The 18,652-nt window shown below is 42.4% G+C and overlaps 1 protein-coding gene across 4 annotated transcripts in view; it reads left to right on the forward strand.

Annotated features, from left to right (window-relative positions):
* PPP1R12B (protein phosphatase 1 regulatory subunit 12B) overlaps positions 1 to 18,652 on the forward strand; it is a 274,039-nt gene that overhangs the window by 210,867 nt on the left and 44,520 nt on the right. Inside the window, exon 1 of one of the 4 annotated variants that reach the window (XM_004699810.2) lies at positions 13,683 to 14,445. The exons of the other annotated variants lie outside the window; for them this stretch is intronic. Coding sequence (XP_004699867.1) covers positions 14,344 to 14,445 — 102 coding nt within the window. The 5' untranslated portion in view covers positions 13,683 to 14,343. Of the gene's footprint in view, positions 1 to 13,682; positions 14,446 to 18,652 lie in introns of those variants that run through there. 4 annotated transcript variants of the gene reach the window in all.

Consider the following 18,652-nt stretch of genomic DNA (forward strand, 5'->3'; position numbering starts at 1 on the left):
TCATGATTGGCTGCTGCTGTGGCTTCTTTTGAAAGATCCTGTATCTTGGCCACTGGGAGAAAACGTACGTCATCTTCAAAGTTGGAGCCATGTTTCTCAACCAGAACCCAAGCTTAAGCCTCACCTGTCCCATGGAAATGCGATAGGCAGACAAAGGAGAAGTTGGATGGTGTGTGGAGGAGTCATTTGGCACAATAGAAAATAATTGGAACATAAAGGAAGTGATGAGATTAGAAACGAACGTAGAAGTGCGGTGCCTTTTTCCTCTTGCTCTGTTTGCACGATTTCTCGCTGAGCATGGAGATAGAGCCTACAGAGAGGCACATAACCAGTTGCTGCTGAGTCTGGTTAGATGCACGGTGCCCCTAAGTGTGCCAGGGGATGTCCACCCCCTGGGAGTTTCCTTGTTCCTTTTTTTCTGTCTCCCAAAGGTTTTCAATGACTGGTTTATCTTAAGTAGGTTGCCGGACCTTTCTCCCTCAGTACTTTTGAAGAAGTCTACCCACATATGTAAAGAGAAGTTCATTTGAGCCTCTACAGCCTGACATAATAAGTTCACAATTAGGACTAGTTGAAGAAATGGAACTTCCAGATGAACTTTTCTTTGTAAAAACCTTCCCTGTCCCTTAAATTCCGCAATTACTGCTAATTGAAAATAAATATTCTTTTCTTGACCACCTGATGGAGCCTTTAGCCAAATTTATAGTTTAAAGAAAAGTATCCAAATATAAAAATCAATTTGATGGCATTTTAAAAGATAGAACTTGTAGACTTTAGGAAACTTCTACTACTGACAATTTTGTGATGGTTCTGAAACCTTGTAACAGTAAATTGCAACTTTAATCTTTTGTTTGTTTTAGGTGAAAGTTTACGTAGCAAATTGGTTTCCCATTTAAAAATTTCTGTGCAATTTGTTTCATGTCACTGGTTTCAACTTTCAAAATCGGTCAACAGCCTCATTTTCATTCTGTTACCCTTGATCTAGCCCCCACCCCCACCCCTCAGCTCCCTTGCTTCTCACCTTTGCTTTCCAATAAACCTTGGTCACTTGGTCTCCTGCAGTTGGTTGTTTTAGGGACACTTTATTCTTGGGTGTTTTAAGCCAAGCTATTATTTGGCTGAAAGGTAACCTCTAGAAATAGCTTTAGTTTCCAATTCAAATGGGGGATTTTGTAACAGTCGTCTACCATATTTAGGAATTGGAACTCTGTTCTACACTTTCCATTCTATCTAGGACCTTCCACTGGATCCTTGGTCAGCACAGTCTATCGGGTAACCAGGCACCATCTAGTTCTTCTTTTCTAAGATTAAAAAGGTCATGATTCACATGGGCTGTTAGTCTTGTCAAACTAGTTTCTTCTTTGAGTCTTGGGTTTTAGATTTCATCTTCAAGAAGTTCATTTTTCAGGTATTTTGCATGAGAATTTTAGGTGTATTGCCACCAACTCATAGTAGGTTTTGCCCAACATACAGATTAGAAGTACAGTCTGAATCCCATTCAGAATGTAGCTCTTTGTGGACTTAATTTTAAAAGTTGCTCCAAAACATCATTAAATAAAACTTCTGTCATTTTATTCAGCATATTTCTCCCCAGTTTTTTCCTACATCTCCCCAATTTTTGAAAACAACCTTTTTTTAGCTATAATTTATATACAGTAAGTGGTTTCTGTTTAATGTGTATTATTTGATGAGTTTTACTGTGTACCTGTGAAGTTAATGTCACAATTTTATCTCACTGCTAAATTGATGGAATCTTTATAGCTTTAACAGACATTTTCAAATCAGTCCTGTGCTTTTAAGTTAGTTCTCCGGGGTACCAGGTGCAGAGTTGACTCTATGGCAGTGCAGACATCGAGTGTTCAAGCAGCTACATTTCCTTTGGTTGTGTTTAACTTTTAAAAATATGTATGTGATATATACATGCATATTACATATATACATATCATGTTCTTGGTTTGTGCTTCTAATTAGTTCAAGCTGGCTTTTCTCCTTAGGGCACTTGGCAGGATAATTCTTGGCAGGGTAACTTCATTATGTAGAACAATATCAACATAACAGAGCATTCAGCATCCCTGACCCTGACCTTCTAAATCCTGGTAGCACCCTCCTATCACCATGGGAAGGAGATTCCCCGTGTATTTCTAAATGTCCCAGTGGGCAGCACTGCCCTCACCCCCACCTCCCACCCTTGACAGCTTCAGCTAAGATTCTACTACTACGCCTTCTGACCTCACTGTGGTTGCTATCTTGTGTGGCCTATAAAGAAAAGGGAGGGGTGGGGGAGCTGGATTTTTACGTTAGTCACGTGAAAAAGACTTAGCCTTCCACCTTGTGTTTGCTTTTTTTAGCCATTGCTAAATTTAAATTTAATTGCAAAACTCTGAACCATTTCTCAGACAGGGTTTTCAAAGTGGTTTCTGTTGCTAACTTGGGCTTCAAAATGGCACTGCCCCTCCCCATCACCCACCAGAACACACAGGAGCACAAGCCTTTTTCAGTGGGTGCATGTTGTTGGGCTGAGTTTTAGCTTTTATTGCCTTTTCATAAAGAACACACGTCAAAAGCCTTTTTATTACATTGAAAGAATCAAATGGCTTCTGCTCTGCATTTCCCAATATGTTGAATCCAGGCTGACTCTTCACTCTGGGGTGTTTGTTTTAGGAGACTGGGGGTGCGAGATTCTTTCTGGGATACAATCCCCATCACTCGGGCATCACTGAGTGAGTGATCATTCACCTTCTCTACTTCTGAAGACAGAAGGCATTTTCACATCACACAATGACTGTCATCTAGTCAGTTCCGACTCACAGCAACCTGTAGGTCAGAGCTGCTCCTGTGGGTCCCTGAGATGCTCCTTCTTCACAAGACCACCCTGTAGGCACCTCATACTGAGAAAGAGCAGTAGAACTTCGTGGAACAGTGAATAAAGCACTATGAAGGGCAACAACTCTAACTTGGCTATATGCTGCTGATCACGTCTTTTTTTTTTAATACTTTTATTGGGGGCGGTTACATCTCATCACAATCCATACATTCATCCAGTGTGTCAAGCACATTTGCACATATGCTGCCATCATCATTTTCAAAGCATTCTCTTCCCACTAGAGCCCCTGATATCAGCTCCCCATTTCTTCCCCCTCCCTCCCCTGCCCGTTCTCCCTTACGAACCTTTGATAAGTTACATATTATTATTTCCATATTTAACATCGTCTTCCATCACCCCTCACCCACTTTTCCATTATTCATCCCCCTGGAATGGGGTTCTAGGTTGATCCTTAAGATCAATTGCCCCTTTCTCCCCCCACCCTCCCCTAATCCTCCTGGTATCTCTACTCTCATTGTTAACCCTGATGAGGTTTTCTATCCTGGATTCCTTGTGTTTCGACTCTTTATCTATAGCAATGTGCCTGCTCTGGTCTAATCCGATTTGTAAGGTAGAATTGAGGTCATGACAGTGGGGTAAAGGAAGTACCAAAGAACTAGAGGAAAGTTGTGTGTTTCAGTGGTGCTATACTGCACCCTGACTGGTTCATCGCTTCCCTGTGACCCCTCTGTGAGGGGATATCCAATTGTCTACAGATGGGCATTGGGTCTCCACTCCATCCCCACCACCACCACCACCACCATTCACATTGGGTATGATTTTGTTCTGGGTCTTAGATGCCTGATACCTGATTCCATCAACACCTCCTGACCACACAGGCTGGTGCACTTCTTCCATGTGGGCTTTGTTGCTTCTGAGCTAGATGACCACTTGTTTATCTTCAAGCCTTTAACACCCCAGATGCTATATCTTTTGATAGCTGGGCACCATCAGCTTTCTTTACCACATTTGCTTATGCACCCACTTTGTCTTCAGCGATCATGTCAGGAAGGTGAGCATCACAGAATGCCAGATTGTTAGAACAAAGTGTTCTTATGTTGAGGGAATACTTGAGTTGAGCCGCAAAGTCCATCTGCAACTTTAATTCTTATCATATAGAAATGAGTACATAGTTCTATTCCCCTCTTGTTATATATATATTTATATATATGTACATGCCTGCATTTAGACCTCTATAAATGTCCTTTACCTCCTAGTTATTTCCTCCATTTATTTTTACTTTCCTCTTGTCCCACCATCATTTTTGGTCTTCATTCAGGTTTAGTAATTCCTCGCTGCTACATTGCCCTTGATTAAGCCCCACTAGGCATCTTACGACCTTCCTTCCATTGATTTTAGTTAACTGTTGTTCCCTTGTCCCTGAATTGGTACCCCCCCCATTTCTTACTCCCACCTCCCCTTCACCCGTATCCCCCCAGAACCATTGGTATCGTTCTTTTCATCTCTGAATTATTTATCCCACCTATCTTATCTATATAAACATGCAGATACATTAATAAGTGCAAAAACCAGGCAAAGCCAAATAAAACAACAAAGTCAAAACCAACAAAACAATAACAACAAAAAAACAAAATAATAATAACAGAAAGAAAGCCACTGACAAAAAGCCGATAAATAGTTCAAGGTCTGTTTGTTGGCCTTTACGAGTGTTTTCCAGTCGAGTCTGATGGGGTGCCACACTCTGTCAACAAAGTCTATTTTTGGTATTCCCCAGGGATTTCATCACTCTGCTCCCCCTGCTACTCTGCTGCATGCTCTCAGTGCCTGCCCCAGCGTGATGGGGCCAGCCCGTGCACTATTCCCACACTGTCTCTCCAGTGCTGCCCCCCACAGCGCCATGGTTTAGTGAGGGAGATCATGTCTTTAAAAACAGCTTTTTTGTTAAGAAATTGAGAGAAAGGTTTGATGATTGCCTTTAGCAGAAATGGAGACCTTGCTTTACAGTTTAATATACCTCACAATATATTGCACTCTCTTTGAAGATGAGACTCATGTCTGTAAAAATTTTATATAGTCCTAGTAGTACTTGTAAGGAGTCCTGGTGGCACTGCATCGGGTAAGTGCTGGACTACTTCATCAATGGTTCAAGTCTGCCAGCCGCTTCTAGGGAGAAAGATGAGGCTATCTGCTCCTGTAAAGTTGACAGCCTTGGAAAGCTTGTCTGAATTGACTTCTGAATTGGAATTGAGTAGTACCAGTGGGGCTTTGGTGGCATGATGGCTAAAGCACTTGACTGCTAACAATAAGGTTGGTTGGTGGTTCAGACCCACCAGCCGATGTATGGGAGAAAGATGTGGCGGTCTGCTTTTGTGAAGTCTTGGAGAAGTTCAACTCTGCCCTATGAGGTCACTTTAATATGAATCTACTTAATGGCAACAGGTGTAAGTAGTATTCTGCACAGAGAAAATTATCCCTATTGGCACCATGGTTAAGCATGAACAAGTGCTAACAGATAGGGTCTTTTCTGATCCATTTCATCAGGAGCACTTCAGAATTTTATTCTATTTTAAAATAAAAGAATTTTAAAGGTATCTAAATCCAAATGAGAACAAGGACATACTGTGGGGCTTAAAATCAGGAAAGGTATGAGTCAGGCTTGTATCCTCTCACCATATGTATTCAATCTATGTGCTGAGCAAACCATCAGAAAAGCTGAATATGGAGAAGAATGCCGGGATTGGAGAAAGGCTTATTAACAACCTGCAATATGCAGATGACACAACCTTGCTTGCTGAATCAGGAAGATTTGAAGCACTTGCTTAAGAAGATCAAGGATTGCAGCCTTCAGTTTGGATTATAACTCAAAGACCAAAATCCTTACAATTGGACCAATAGGTAATATCATGATACATGGAGAAAAGATTGAAGTTGTCAAAGATTTTTGTCTTGCTTGGATCCACAATCAATGCTCATGGAAGCAGCAGTTAAGAGATCAAAAGGCATGTTGCATTGGGTAAATCTGTTTTATAAGACCACTTTATAGTATTGCAAAGCAAGGATGTTACATTGAGGACTAAGGTGCTCCTGACCCAAGCCATGGTATTTTCAATTGCCTGTGAAAGTTGGACATTCAATAAGGAAGGCCAATGAAGAATTGATGGCTTTAAATTGTGGTGCTGGTGAAGAATATAGAAACTACCATGGACTGCTAAAAGGACAAACACATCTGTCTTGGAAGAAGTACAGCCGGTGTGCTCCTTAGATGCAAGGATGGTGAGGCTTCAGCTCATGTACTTTGGACATGTTGTCAGGACAGACAAGCAGTTCTCAACCTGCGGGTTGCGACCTCTTTGGGGGTCGAACGACCCTTTCACAGGGGTTGCCCGATTCATAACATTAGCAAAATTACAGTGATGAAGTAGCAACAAAAATAATGTTATGGTTGGGGGGGTCACCACATGAGGAACTGTGTTAAAGGGTCAAGGCATCAGGAAGGTTGAGAGCCACTGGGCTAGACCAATCCCTGGAGAATGCTTGGTAAAGCAGAGGGTCAGTGAAGGAGGGGAAGGCCCTCAGAGAGATGGGTTGGCGTAGTGGCTGCAACAGTGGGCTCAAGCGTAGACACAATTGTGAGGGTTGCCCAGGACCAGGCATTGTTTTGTTCTGTTGTGCGTGGGGTCACTAGGGGTCAGAACTGAGTCAATGGCACCTAACAGCACATCCAAAAATTGAAACCAATGGCCATCAAGTTGATTCTACGTCATCATGATCCTAAATAGGATTACATCTTTCGTCATCATGATCCTAAATAGGATTACATCTTTCGCCCGTAGACATTGAAACACTGCCCTTGCAGTTAGCAGCCCAGAGCTTTTCCCACAGTGTCCTTGAAGCTCCTCCATTGGTGTAGATACAGGATATAAGATTGTGAAGGTACTCTTATTTAACTTTGGCTTTTTTAAGTAACCAATTATAAGTAATTAAGATTTTTCATGACTGGTACCATAAATCAAATAAAGCCTCTGTAGGTTTACAAACTAATAGAGATCTGAAGATTATTTTTAGCAGTTGTTGATAGCTGATATATAGTTTTGCAGATATAACACTCCCCTTCCAACCCACACATTTATATTTGTAGACTCTACCCACAGGAATTAAAAAACAACAGTTTGGCTCTGAACCAAAAAGCTAACGATATCTTTTCTCATTTGACTACCACTGTCCCCTTTGTTTTTGCATTCTCCTTCAGAGTCTTCCATCCAGCACTACTCAAAATCTTTATAGATGATGTTTTTGTTTTTCTGTTTGTTTATCATTGTGAGCTGTCTTAGGTAAATTAACAGAGGCCCTTCTGCAGACTGAATGATAAATACAGTAAGCAAAAATACAAAAAGGCCTTTGGGTATTTTATTTTTTTGTCTTGTTTTTCCTGTGAACTTGGTAATTGTATTATGTTGGATGCCCAAAATGTAAGATACTTGCAAATCACGAAAGCAGAGAAAATTACCACCGCGTCCTCCTTCAGATGGCGATGATGCACATGGTTGGCCAGGAATTGTCCATTTGTTTGAGGGGTAGGGAGACCTTGTTTTCCTTGAAAAAAGTGAGTTGAAATTCAAAACATGTTTTGTTGGGGATTTTTAGATACTAGTAAGGGCTGTCCTTGCCTCTAGTGAAAGCCCTTCCGTGACATGGCGGGCTCCCCATTCAGACTGTAGACCAGGCTGTGCAGGGTGCTGGGTGCTGGGAACTGCAGAGTGGCTGAAGCTGACACCGGGGCCCATTCTGTGAATTTTATCAACCACCAGCTTGTCCCGTTTGTCCCTCAAATCCCAAATGGGCTTAATAACTGACTTTTTGTAATGTTCTCAGAACTTACTCTTAAGACATGACATTTACCAGCCCCACTATGAGACACGACATCCCTCACTGACCCATATCCCTACAGGGGACAACACTGGAGTCACAGTTCAGGAATTATGCCCAATCTTTGTGCATTTTTGCCTGAATTGACCACACCACACCGAGGCAAAACACTAAGGGCATGCAACAGAACAGCAAGGGGAGCAGAGCAAGGGAGTCCCAAGGGAATACCAAAAATAGACTTTGGGGCCAGGGTGTGGCACCCCATCACACTAGTCTGGAAAACACTCCTAAAGGCCAACAAACAGACCCGGAACTATTTGCAGACTTTTTTTTTTTTTTGGTCATTGGTTTTTTTGTTGTTGTTGCTGTTTTCTTTTGTTGCCTTGTTTTGCTCTGGCTTGTTTTTTGTGCATATTATTATCTCTGTAGGTCTATCTAGATAAGATAGGTGGGATAAACAATCTGGAGGAGAAAACAACGGGACCCGCTGGGGGGACATGGGAGAGGGGAAGTTGGAGAAAGGAAGTGGGTGTTAACAAATCCAGGGACAAGGGAACAACAAGTGATCTAAAATCGATGCGAGGAGGGTGTAGAAGGCCTGTTAGGGCTTGATCAAGGGCAATGTAACCGAGAGGAATTACTGAAATGCAAATGAAGGCCGAGCATGATAGTGGGACAAGAGGAAAATAAAAGAAAATAGAGGAAAGAACTAGGAGGCAAAGGACATTTATAGAGGTCTAAATACAGGCATATATAAATATATTTATGTATGATGATGGGGAAATAGATTTATGTACCTATATTTATAAGTTTAGTATTAAGGTAGCTGGTGGACATTGGGCCTCTACTCAAGTACTCCCTCAATGCAAGAATACTTTGTTCTGTTAAACTGGCATTTCATGATGCTCACCTTCCCCACACGATCACCGAAGAGAAAATGGGTGCATAAGCAAATGTGGTGACGAAAGCGGCTGGTGCCTGGCTATCAAAAGGTATAGTGTCTGGGATCTTAAAGGCTTGAAGATAAACAAGTGGCCATCTAACTGAGAAGCAACAAAGCCCACATGGAAGAAGCACATCAACCTGTGTGATCACAAGATGATCAGGTATCATGCATCAAAGAACAAAAAATCGTATCATTGTGAAGGAGGGGAGGGGGTGTATGGATTGGAGACCCAAAGGTCACCTATAGGCAACTGGACATCCCCTTATAGAAGGGTCAGGGGGTGGGGAGAGGAGACGAGCCAGTCAGGTGCAGTATAGCAACAATGAAACATACAACTTTCCTCTAGTTCTTTAATGCTTCACCCCACCCACTTTCATGATCCCAATTCTACCTTACAAATCCGGCTAGACCAGAGGATGTCCACTGGTGCAGATCAGAACTGGAAACATAGGGAATCCAGATAAACCCCTCAGGACCAATAATGCGAATAGTGATACCAGGAGGGGAAGAAGAAGGTGGAGTAGAAAGGAGGAACCGATCACAAGGATCTACATATAGCCCCCTCCCTGGGAGGGTGGACAACAGAAAAGTGGGTGAAGGGAGTGTAAGACATGACAAAATGATCGTAATTTATAAATTATCAAGGACTAGTGAGAGGGGGTGCAGGTCGTGAGGGGGAAAAGTGAGGAGCTGATTCCAAGGGCTCAAGTAGAAAAAAAATGTTTTGAAAATGATGATGGCAACAAATGTACAAATGTGCTTGACACATGGATGTATGTATGGATTGTGATAAGAGTTGTATGAGCCCCCAATAAAATGATTTTTTAGAGGATATTTAATCGTCCTAAATTAATAATAATAAGGAAAGTTAGAAATTACTTAAGTGTTCCAAATAAATAAATAAGAAATTACTTATGTGTTCATATTTTTCTTCCACTAAGTTTGGGAGAGTTGAGTCTGTGTGAGTCAGTGTTCAGGATTCAGATCATGAGACATGTTATTGGCATGCTCACACATTTTGACGTGTGCCATCTTAAAGACAGACACACCTAGTCACTTTATTTGGAACTTCTTATATTTGTTGGAGTCTTTATTGAACTAAGTGAAACCCAGATTCACTTGCTGTAACTAATTCCCTGAGTGGGTCGCTGTTGTCCTTCCCTCTCGCTCACCTGGATGAGCTATGACAGACGAGCCCGACAGTTTAATTTGCTCACTAGAAATGAATGAAGTCAGTAGCTATTTGAAATGCTCAGTCAGTGCTAAGAAAGAGCAGGCTGGATCATCAATTGGAGAGTCCCCTCCTGGGGAAGCAAGAAAGGAATGATTCTGACTCTTCATGTAGCTCCCCAGGCTAATGGTGCTTGGAGCAGAAAGCTTGTCTGATTAGGCAACCTTGTAAAGGGTAAGGTGTGTGCCCCAGCCAAGAATGTTCTCATTTATGGTAGGTTCATGTGAAAAAAAAGTATCAAAGGTTTAGTTTCTGTATCCCTAATTTGGGAAAGAACTGGAAATGTGTGCCACCTGGAGCTCGATTCTTTTTATAACTTAAAGACACAGAACAATAACCAAAGGCATTTCCAGGCAGTTCTTGTTTTCACTGGATTGGAGAGGATATCTTTGTGTAGGACTTTGAGAAAATCTTTCTGGTTTGACCCTCTGCTGAGAATTGCATTGTCACCCCAATTATTACTGAATCAGAGCCCCCAGATATCGTAGACTGAATTCTCCAGAGAAACACAACCAGTGAAGCTTATATATATGTATAAAAACTCAAAACCAAACTCACTGCCATAGACTGTCAATTCTGATAAGTAGTAATCCCAATTAATTAAAAGACAAAGAGAGAAATACATAGTTGTAGGAAACAAGAAGAAAGAGATACTCAACTTTATATCCTGGAAAGATTCTTTTATATAAAATAAGTAGAAGAAAACATTATTAAACAGCCCTTAATGTGCTTTTAGTTATCTCGGAACTAAATTATTCCATATACTTATATTCTGAAGCAAGCCTGATTGTCTGTGTCCTTAGAAATCATTCCACTCCCTGTCCTGCTTTAATTTCTCTTTTGGCTTTGGAACTAAGAGTATTCCTTTCCCCCCGACTTATACAATAAAGAAACTGGACTAGATTATCTGTGTGGGGCGGGGGGGGGGAGTGAATTCTGACTCATAGCTACCCTGTAGGACCGGGTAGACTTACCCCTGTGAGTTTCTAAGACTAATTCTTTACAAGAATGGAAAAGTTTCACCTTAAACAGAAAGAAAAGAAAACCTCATCTTTCTCCCACAGAGTGGCTGGTGGTTTTGAAATGCTGACCTTTCCATTAACAGCCCAACACATAACCACTAAACCACCAGGACTCCATATATATGTATAGAGAAATTTATATCAAGAAAATGACTCGCACTGTTGGAGTAATGGTCACGTCCAAGTCTGGGTAGGTTCCAAGTGTATAGGTCAGATGTTAGGCTGGAGGTGTGCCCTGACTTGCGCATTTGTGCGGGCTGATGAGGCCAAAATTGATGGCCCCAGAATGAATCCAAGATCAATAGGCCACTGACAATTCCCAGGAGTAGCAGGTAATGTGATAAGGCCATTGGCCCAAGCCCAAGGAACCAGGGGTCGATGAGCCAGTTGCAAATTCCAGACCTAATAGAAAGCAAGCAAGATTTTCCACAGCATCCCTTATATTGGAAGCAGACCACAATCCCAAGGAAATGTCTTTTTAGTTGATTCCATCAGGACTATTATCTGAGTAAGGGTGTTTTGACCCACCCTAAACTTCTTAGAACTGATTATGGCAGATTCCAATATGGAGACAATTACCTTGTGTTAGATCACATAGGAGGAGTAGGTTTTAACTGCAAGAGTTTCACTGCAAAATCACTGTGAATCCCAGCCAAGTGCGCACAAAAACCTACCACCTGTCACACAACCTGAGTCTTTAGATCCCAGGTGATTCTTACACATACATAAGAGCTTGTTAAAATGTAGATTCCATATAGCTGTGTGGAACTGCAGCTTCTGAGCAGCAGGGCAAACCTGAACAAAGCCGTTTGAAGCCCTGCTTTCACTTTCTCTGGGGCCTTCTTGTCTTTTGCATCAGAAAGGGCTGGGTTGAAGAGAAACTTAAATGAATGAAAGAAATTAAATTCCGCTTGCTGGAGAGCTTATCTCTGCTCATATTCCGTTGAGTACCTCAAATACCCCGAGTCTTCTTGAGGGATTGGAATTGGTGGATCTACTGCCTTCTCAGTTGTATTTTGCTCTTCTCTTACGGTGTGTCTTACCAAGTCACTCACCCATCTTCCAGAACCGAGCTTTCGGCTATGAGATGATGGTGACTGCTTTCAAGTCAGCCTCCACCTCGTGGCAACCATGCACCCCAGGATAACATGCAGGTCAGACGTCACTGTCCATAGAATTTTCACTGGCTGATTTTCAGAAATGATTCACCAGGATTTTCTTTCCAGGTTGTCGGAGTCTGGAAGCTCTGTTAAAAGTTGTTCAGTATCAGAGCCGCATGCACACCACTCCTGACAGTCCAGTAACAGCTGCACACAAGCTGTATTGGCCAGGAACTGGCTGATCAAAACCGCCATCCCTTTAAGAAATGCCGCAACCTGGTAAAACCTTGTCCATGCTGAAAAAGTATCCTTATCCCTGACCAGTCATGCTTGCTTTGGGAGTGTGCTGTTGAGGTTTGCATCATATTTATTTTCTTAATTCAGCACTGTCCTGAAGAAAGACAGGCTCTTACCAGATGAGATGAACAATGTAAGCAGGACCCACAAATGTGAGGTTCAGAGATCTCAGTCCCTAAGGTAATTGGCTTTTGAAACGCAGTATAGTTCTGGTTTGTGGTAGAATGGATCAGTCTCCATGAGAATGAATCAGGGCCTCGCTAAACTCTTTCCGACCTGTATTCCTCAGACCAGAAGTTCCCCCTGCCCCCAAGTAGTTGATTGCTTCCCTAGATTAAACTCCCACAAGACTGTTGCTGGGAATACAGAAGGGATCAGGACAATTAGATGAGAAAGAATGGCACCTTGGGAAAAAGGCACAAATGTTAATGTGGAAAAGGAGGAGGCTGCAGCGCTCCCAGGAGCCTAGAGAGAAGTGAGTTGTTACTTTGGGATAAACCCCTTGGCTGAGGGAGCATTTCATCTTTGGCACAGAAATGCTGGATCGTGTAGTGATGACAACAGAGTGCAAAAGATTGCATTTGAGAGGTGTTTCTCCAAGGCCAAATCCAAGATCTTTCAACACCAAGGAAAGAAATGTCTTTCTTTTAACTCTTCGTTTTCCCCGAGTCCTGTAGTTTCACTATTGTGTTTTTTCTCTTCCTCTCTGACCCTTCTTTTACTCTCCTCACCTGCACTCTTCCCCCCACCCTACCCCCAGTTCTCTGATTGTGGCATGTGGAAGATGCCAGTAAGCTTCAGACTCCGAGCCCCTCTCTTAAGGCTTTTTGTGTGTAAAGAACATCCTTTGCATGCAGGCCAAAATTTTAGTTTGCTAGGTTTCTTCGTGGTGCAGAGGAATGACGTGTCATTAAACTTGAGCATAAGGGGCCTTGAGGTGCTTTGACTGATGTGCGTGTCTGGGCTGTGTTACTTAAGCAGTCCGATCCTGTAGTTGAAAAATCCTTCTCGTACTTAGGGAAGTGTTCAGAGAAATCTGCCTTTGAGCCCGCTGCTGCCTCCGAGAGAGTAGGCTCCATAAGGGTTGGTGGGTTTTGCCCCTGATTATGCCCCCAAAGAGCCTCCTTTCATTCCTAGAAGCTGGCAGGCTTTCTTTTCCTTCTACAAGTGGCAACCCGAATCCTGAGTTGAAAGTGAATCTTTGCCCTTGGCTCCTCTCCAGCATTCCTCGCTGAGCGAATAGGGATTTGGAATGTCAGAAAATAGAAGAGGGGAGGGGAAAAGATGTGTGTATGACTGTGAGTGTTTATATGTAACAGCAGCTTCGGCTGGACGGCTGAGGGAAACTTGACCTCCTCTGACTGCTTCCTTCACGTAAATGCTTAGTTCCTTATTTATATAAGTATATTTTTTGTTGTTTTATTTTTTTTTATTTAATTTTTTTGCGGGGGTTTGTTGGGGTTTTTTGTTTTGTTTTTTTTTTCAAGTTGTTTAACCTGAGTTTACCACAGCACTTCCAAACCCCTAAAGCCCTGTGGAGTCAAGTTCAGGGGAAGACAGCATGCATGCCAGAGGATTTGTCTTCCTTCCCTCTGGATAAAGTGGCCGCCGTTACTTCCAGGCTCGTCTCCAGCAAGATCCAAGGTCGCCTTTCCTCTGCTATTGAATCTGGTGTCATCAGGAGCCTGCACTCAGGTTTTACTGGGGAACAAGCCTCAATACAAAGGGTCCTTTGGGGAATCAAGGAGCCAACCAAGGCATACCAGGTGTGGTTCAGCACTGCACCCTCTGCTTTCAGCTATCAGTCCTGAGCACTGTGGTGGGAGCGGACTTGAGAATATGGATGGAACACGCCTCTCAGGGTCTGCTTAGCTGTGGACTGGCTCAGCGCGCAAGACTATAATTTGCAGGGCGGCTTTTATCCTTTATTTAGTTCTATCCAAAGTCATCTTGCATCAACGCAAAAGGAAAGATTCCGTGAGGGTGCTCCAGGGGCAATTCCCCAGCTTTGTGTGAAGAATCCAGGGGTTGAGTGTCCACCCACATCCTGAGGAACCATGTCCTCTTTCTATACCCGAAGTAAAGAATTCACTCGGAATAGGAAATCTCAGTCTGATTCTCCCCCAGCATCTCCTTCCCCGACTGCCAAGACATTCCGAGTAAGCAGCACTTTTTATTTGCATTTGTTCGTAGTCTGTCAGAGAGAAAGTTTAGAGCAAAGGCATTTTCAAAGCATATGGGATTCAATAGGGGCAAAAAAAATTTGTGAGTCAGGACTCTTAGCTTCTCTACAAAAGGTTATGGTTCATAATACTTAATGTGGTCTTAAGTGAAAGCAGACATAAATATGTCAAGTTGCGATTTCTGTCTTTTAGCTTTTAACTATCAAGCTGTAAATTGTTTGACAGCAAGCTTTGTGGGTCCTTTTCTAACTTCTCTGGCTCTGTTTAGCTGCTGCCTTTCCTGTGTTTTATGGGTCATTCGTGTGTTTCAAGTGAAAAGCTCCCAAAGGGACAGGAAACTATGTACATTAAACTTTAATTATGTGTGTGCAGGTTCTGTGTCAGTGTTGGTGCATGCATGTTTTTGGGAGAGGCCGTGCCTCTGCCTGTTTTGCGTGCCTATGAGCAATAAAGAGGGGAGGACAATGAGTAAGAAATGATGCGCACTTAGCATTTGACTCCTTAGGAACCGGTACATTTCATGAGCAAAGAAATCATTCCTAACCAGCGGCAACCAGCTGCATGGTTTGTTTGTCATGCCCCAGGCAGACCCAGTGGGGACTTTCTCCGTCTCCTCTAGTGACTGTCTCCCGGGGAGTAATTTACATATGGGCATTTACTCTAATTTAGGGTCTTCCTCCGAACCAAGACCTGCTACCAATAGCTGGCGAAGAGAAGCCCTGATGGGCATATTAGGTAGTGGGCAAGGCAGCAGTTTCTTCATGGGGAACGGACTCAGAGAAAGAAGAGGGAAGGGCAGAGCTTCCCTATTTGGGAAGCTGTGGGGAGAAAGTCCGCAGGCCATCTGAAAAGACTGTTCTCTTTCTCCTGGATTGCTCTATGTCTGCTCCCAGTGCTCGCCTCACAGTGCAGATCGCCATGAAGTGGGTTTGGTATATGGCATGTAGCTGTGTGCCCTTACCAAAATACAAAAATGATTTTTGTTGTGAAGCTGTTTCCTTCATCAGGTCTTCCTGTGAGAGGTTCCTAAAAGGATCCAATGTATGTCACTGTCATTGAGTTCCAGCAGTTTCTTCCACACCTGGCTTTGTTTGGTACCTTTCCAAGGAGCCGCAACAGCAGTTGGGGATTTTTGGTGTTTACCAATCAAAACCCACCGCACTGAACAAACACCTCTACTTCAGTTAGTGTTCCCCCTTGCCTCCTCCCCTCTTATAAAAGTTTGATAGAACTCAGTCTCTTGGTGGAAAGAGGCCTGGGTTAATGCAGGACAAACACATGGGAAGCAACCAGCGACTGTCTGCTTAGGAGCTGTCCCCATTTCCCCTTCCTGTTTGAGCCCATTCTTTCTTCTTTAAAGTTAGGTATTACTGTCTTCTTATCTCAGTCCTAAAAGCTGCCGTTTACCCTTTCCACCTTCACCCCTTACTTGACACTTCCCCCCTCCTTCCCACCGGCCTCTGAGACAGAGGTCACAGCGGGAGATAATTTGAGGGCCACTGGATTACAGGAAACTAAAACTCGGATGGCTTTAATAAGAAACTTCTTCCCAGTTTTAGTGGTCACTTACTGTGGATTCCGACAGTTGCGTCAGCTTCCAGGAACCAGCATCCACTGTCATAGGGCCTATGTAGGGACTATACTGTAGAGAACATTGGTTTTCATGTACCATTCCTGTTTCAATGGAGCCCTATTGGCAGATAAGCATTGAGCTGCTAGCCAAAAGGTCAGCACTTCAAATTCACCAACTCGGGAGCGACCAGAGACTGGTTACACCAGTAAAGACGTACACCGTCGGAAACCCTATTCTAGGGCCTCCGTGAATCAGAATCAGCTCGATGGCAGTTACCCATGTTCCATTATGTTGCATATAACTTTAGAATTTGATAGAGAGAGAGGTGTGCAAGATTAATTTGGAGGCTGCAACTCACTATAAAATTAAAATTCCACTGTAGCCTATATTCCCTTTCCTCACAAGTCCTAATTAGGGTGTGCTTTAAAAACTAGCTTTGGGTGCTCTCTAACAACTAGTTTTGCAGTGATAGTGGTGTGCTTGTATGACTTCTGATGTCTGGGTATAACTGGTTGCTGCCTAAAGCATCTCTCCTTTATAATACAGACTCCACTGAGGGACAAACAGAAGGTTCTAACCCAGCGGTTCTCAACCTGTGGGTCACGACCCATTTGGGGGTCGAATGACCCTTTCACAGGAGTCACCCAATTCATAACAGTAGCAAAATTACAGTTATGAAGTAGCAACAAAAATAATTACATGGTTGGGAGTCACCACAACATGAGGAACTGTATTAAAGGGTCACAGCATTAGGAAGGTTGAGAATCACTGTTCTAACCATTCCCCTCTATCAGAGCACAGTATTCTTCTGACCAGTCTAATACCAAGGAAAACATGAACATTATCTTCAAAATACCTAACATGTGCCAGACCCATTACTTTCATTACTTTATGTATTTCATTCTAACCATCCTCACAGGTGGGTGTTGCTATCCCCAGTGTGCATATGAGAGACCTGAGGTTCCTAAAAGAAAAGTGACTTGCCCATGAGCAGAGCAGTCATGGCTCTCTGGTTCCAAAAATCCACATTCATTGGCAACAATGAAGTACAAGGCAAAACACTTAAAGGTCAAGGTGAAGAACTTGCTGAGGTCAAAAGATGACATTTTAAAGCTTGGGTTGCTGTGAGACTCTGAACTTAGACAGGATGGGAACACTGGGGAAAATTTCAGGAAGAGAAAGCTGTCGTCTGTGGAGCAAGGGAGGGAATTTACAGACCACAACTGAAATTCCCAAGCCTCATTCTGAAATTCCAGCCTTTGAGACCAGGGCCCCACAGAACTCAAAATTCTGTGAGCTGCAGGGTCTTCTGATTTCTCTTTAAGACAGAGACCCATGGGCCTTTCACAGTAAAGATGGCTGAAAATAGAGCTACAATATACACTGGGTTTCTGTGTACATTTCAGAATGAAGGTTAATACCTCTCTTGCACTATCCTCAAACCAAACCTCTGTAACATGTGTGCATACAGTTTTCTGCTAGAAAATTTTACCAAGCAAAAAAAATGCAGCCCCTCAGGCAACATTCTTCAAAACAGAGATTTGAAATCTTGAGCCAGTGTTTAAAAGCTAATGATTTTTTTTAAGAGTTAGTAAAGGGTCTAAGATACTAAATGTTTCCATGTAAGGAAAGTTTTCTTAAAATAAATCTAAAACAATGTCTATTCACATGGGAAAAGCATTTTAAACACCTTGCTGTTAGTCCGACATTCAAGAAGTTGTATGGGCAACATAAATATTTTTTTAAAGCACACTAAGGGCAGACTATAAACTATAACGCAAATAGGCATTGCTTTTTAACTTGAGAAAACAGAGGCAAGATAAATATTAGCCTCAGGATCTAGTTGCTGACGTTGAATTCTTGGATGCCTCACCAAGAGCACAAGTAAAACAAGATAAGTTAGATAAATTGGACTTCATCAAACTTAAAATCTTTCGTGCATCAAATGATTTCATCAAGAAAAGAAAGAGACGACCCACAGATTGAGAGAACATACTTGGTAACCAGATAGCTGACAGACTGTGTACAAAGAATTCCTACAACTTACCGACAAACAGACAAGCAACCCAGGTTTGGTTGGTTGGTTTTGAATCATTTTATGGGGGGCTCTTACAGCTCTTATCACAATCTATGCTTACATCTACTGTACATATATTGCCATCATTTTATGGGGGGGCTCTTAACAGCTTTTATCACAATCTATGCTTACATCTACTGTACATATATTGCCGTAATTTTATAGGGGGGCTCTTACAGCTCTTATCACAATCTATGCTTACATCTACTGTACATATATTGCTATAATTTTATAGGGGGCTTTTACAACTCTTATCACAATCTATGCTTACATGTACTATACATATATTGCCATCATTTTATGGGGGGCTCTTAACAGCTTTTATCACAAACTATACTTATATTTACTGTACATATATTGCCATCATTTTCAAAACATTTTCTTTCTACTTGAACCCTTGGGCAACCCAGGTTTTTAAACAAGCAGAAAACTTGAAGACACATTTTCCAAAGAAGAGATAGATAGATGATAGATAGATAGATAGATAGATAGATAGATAGATAGATAGATAGATAGATAGATAGATGATAGAT

The sequence above is a fragment of the Echinops telfairi genome, unplaced genomic scaffold (assembly GCF_000313985.2).
Source record: "Echinops telfairi isolate 266 unplaced genomic scaffold, ASM31398v2 ScPeMD7_7424;HRSCAF=8462, whole genome shotgun sequence".
Classification (NCBI taxonomy): Eukaryota; Metazoa; Chordata; class Mammalia; order Afrosoricida; family Tenrecidae; genus Echinops; species Echinops telfairi.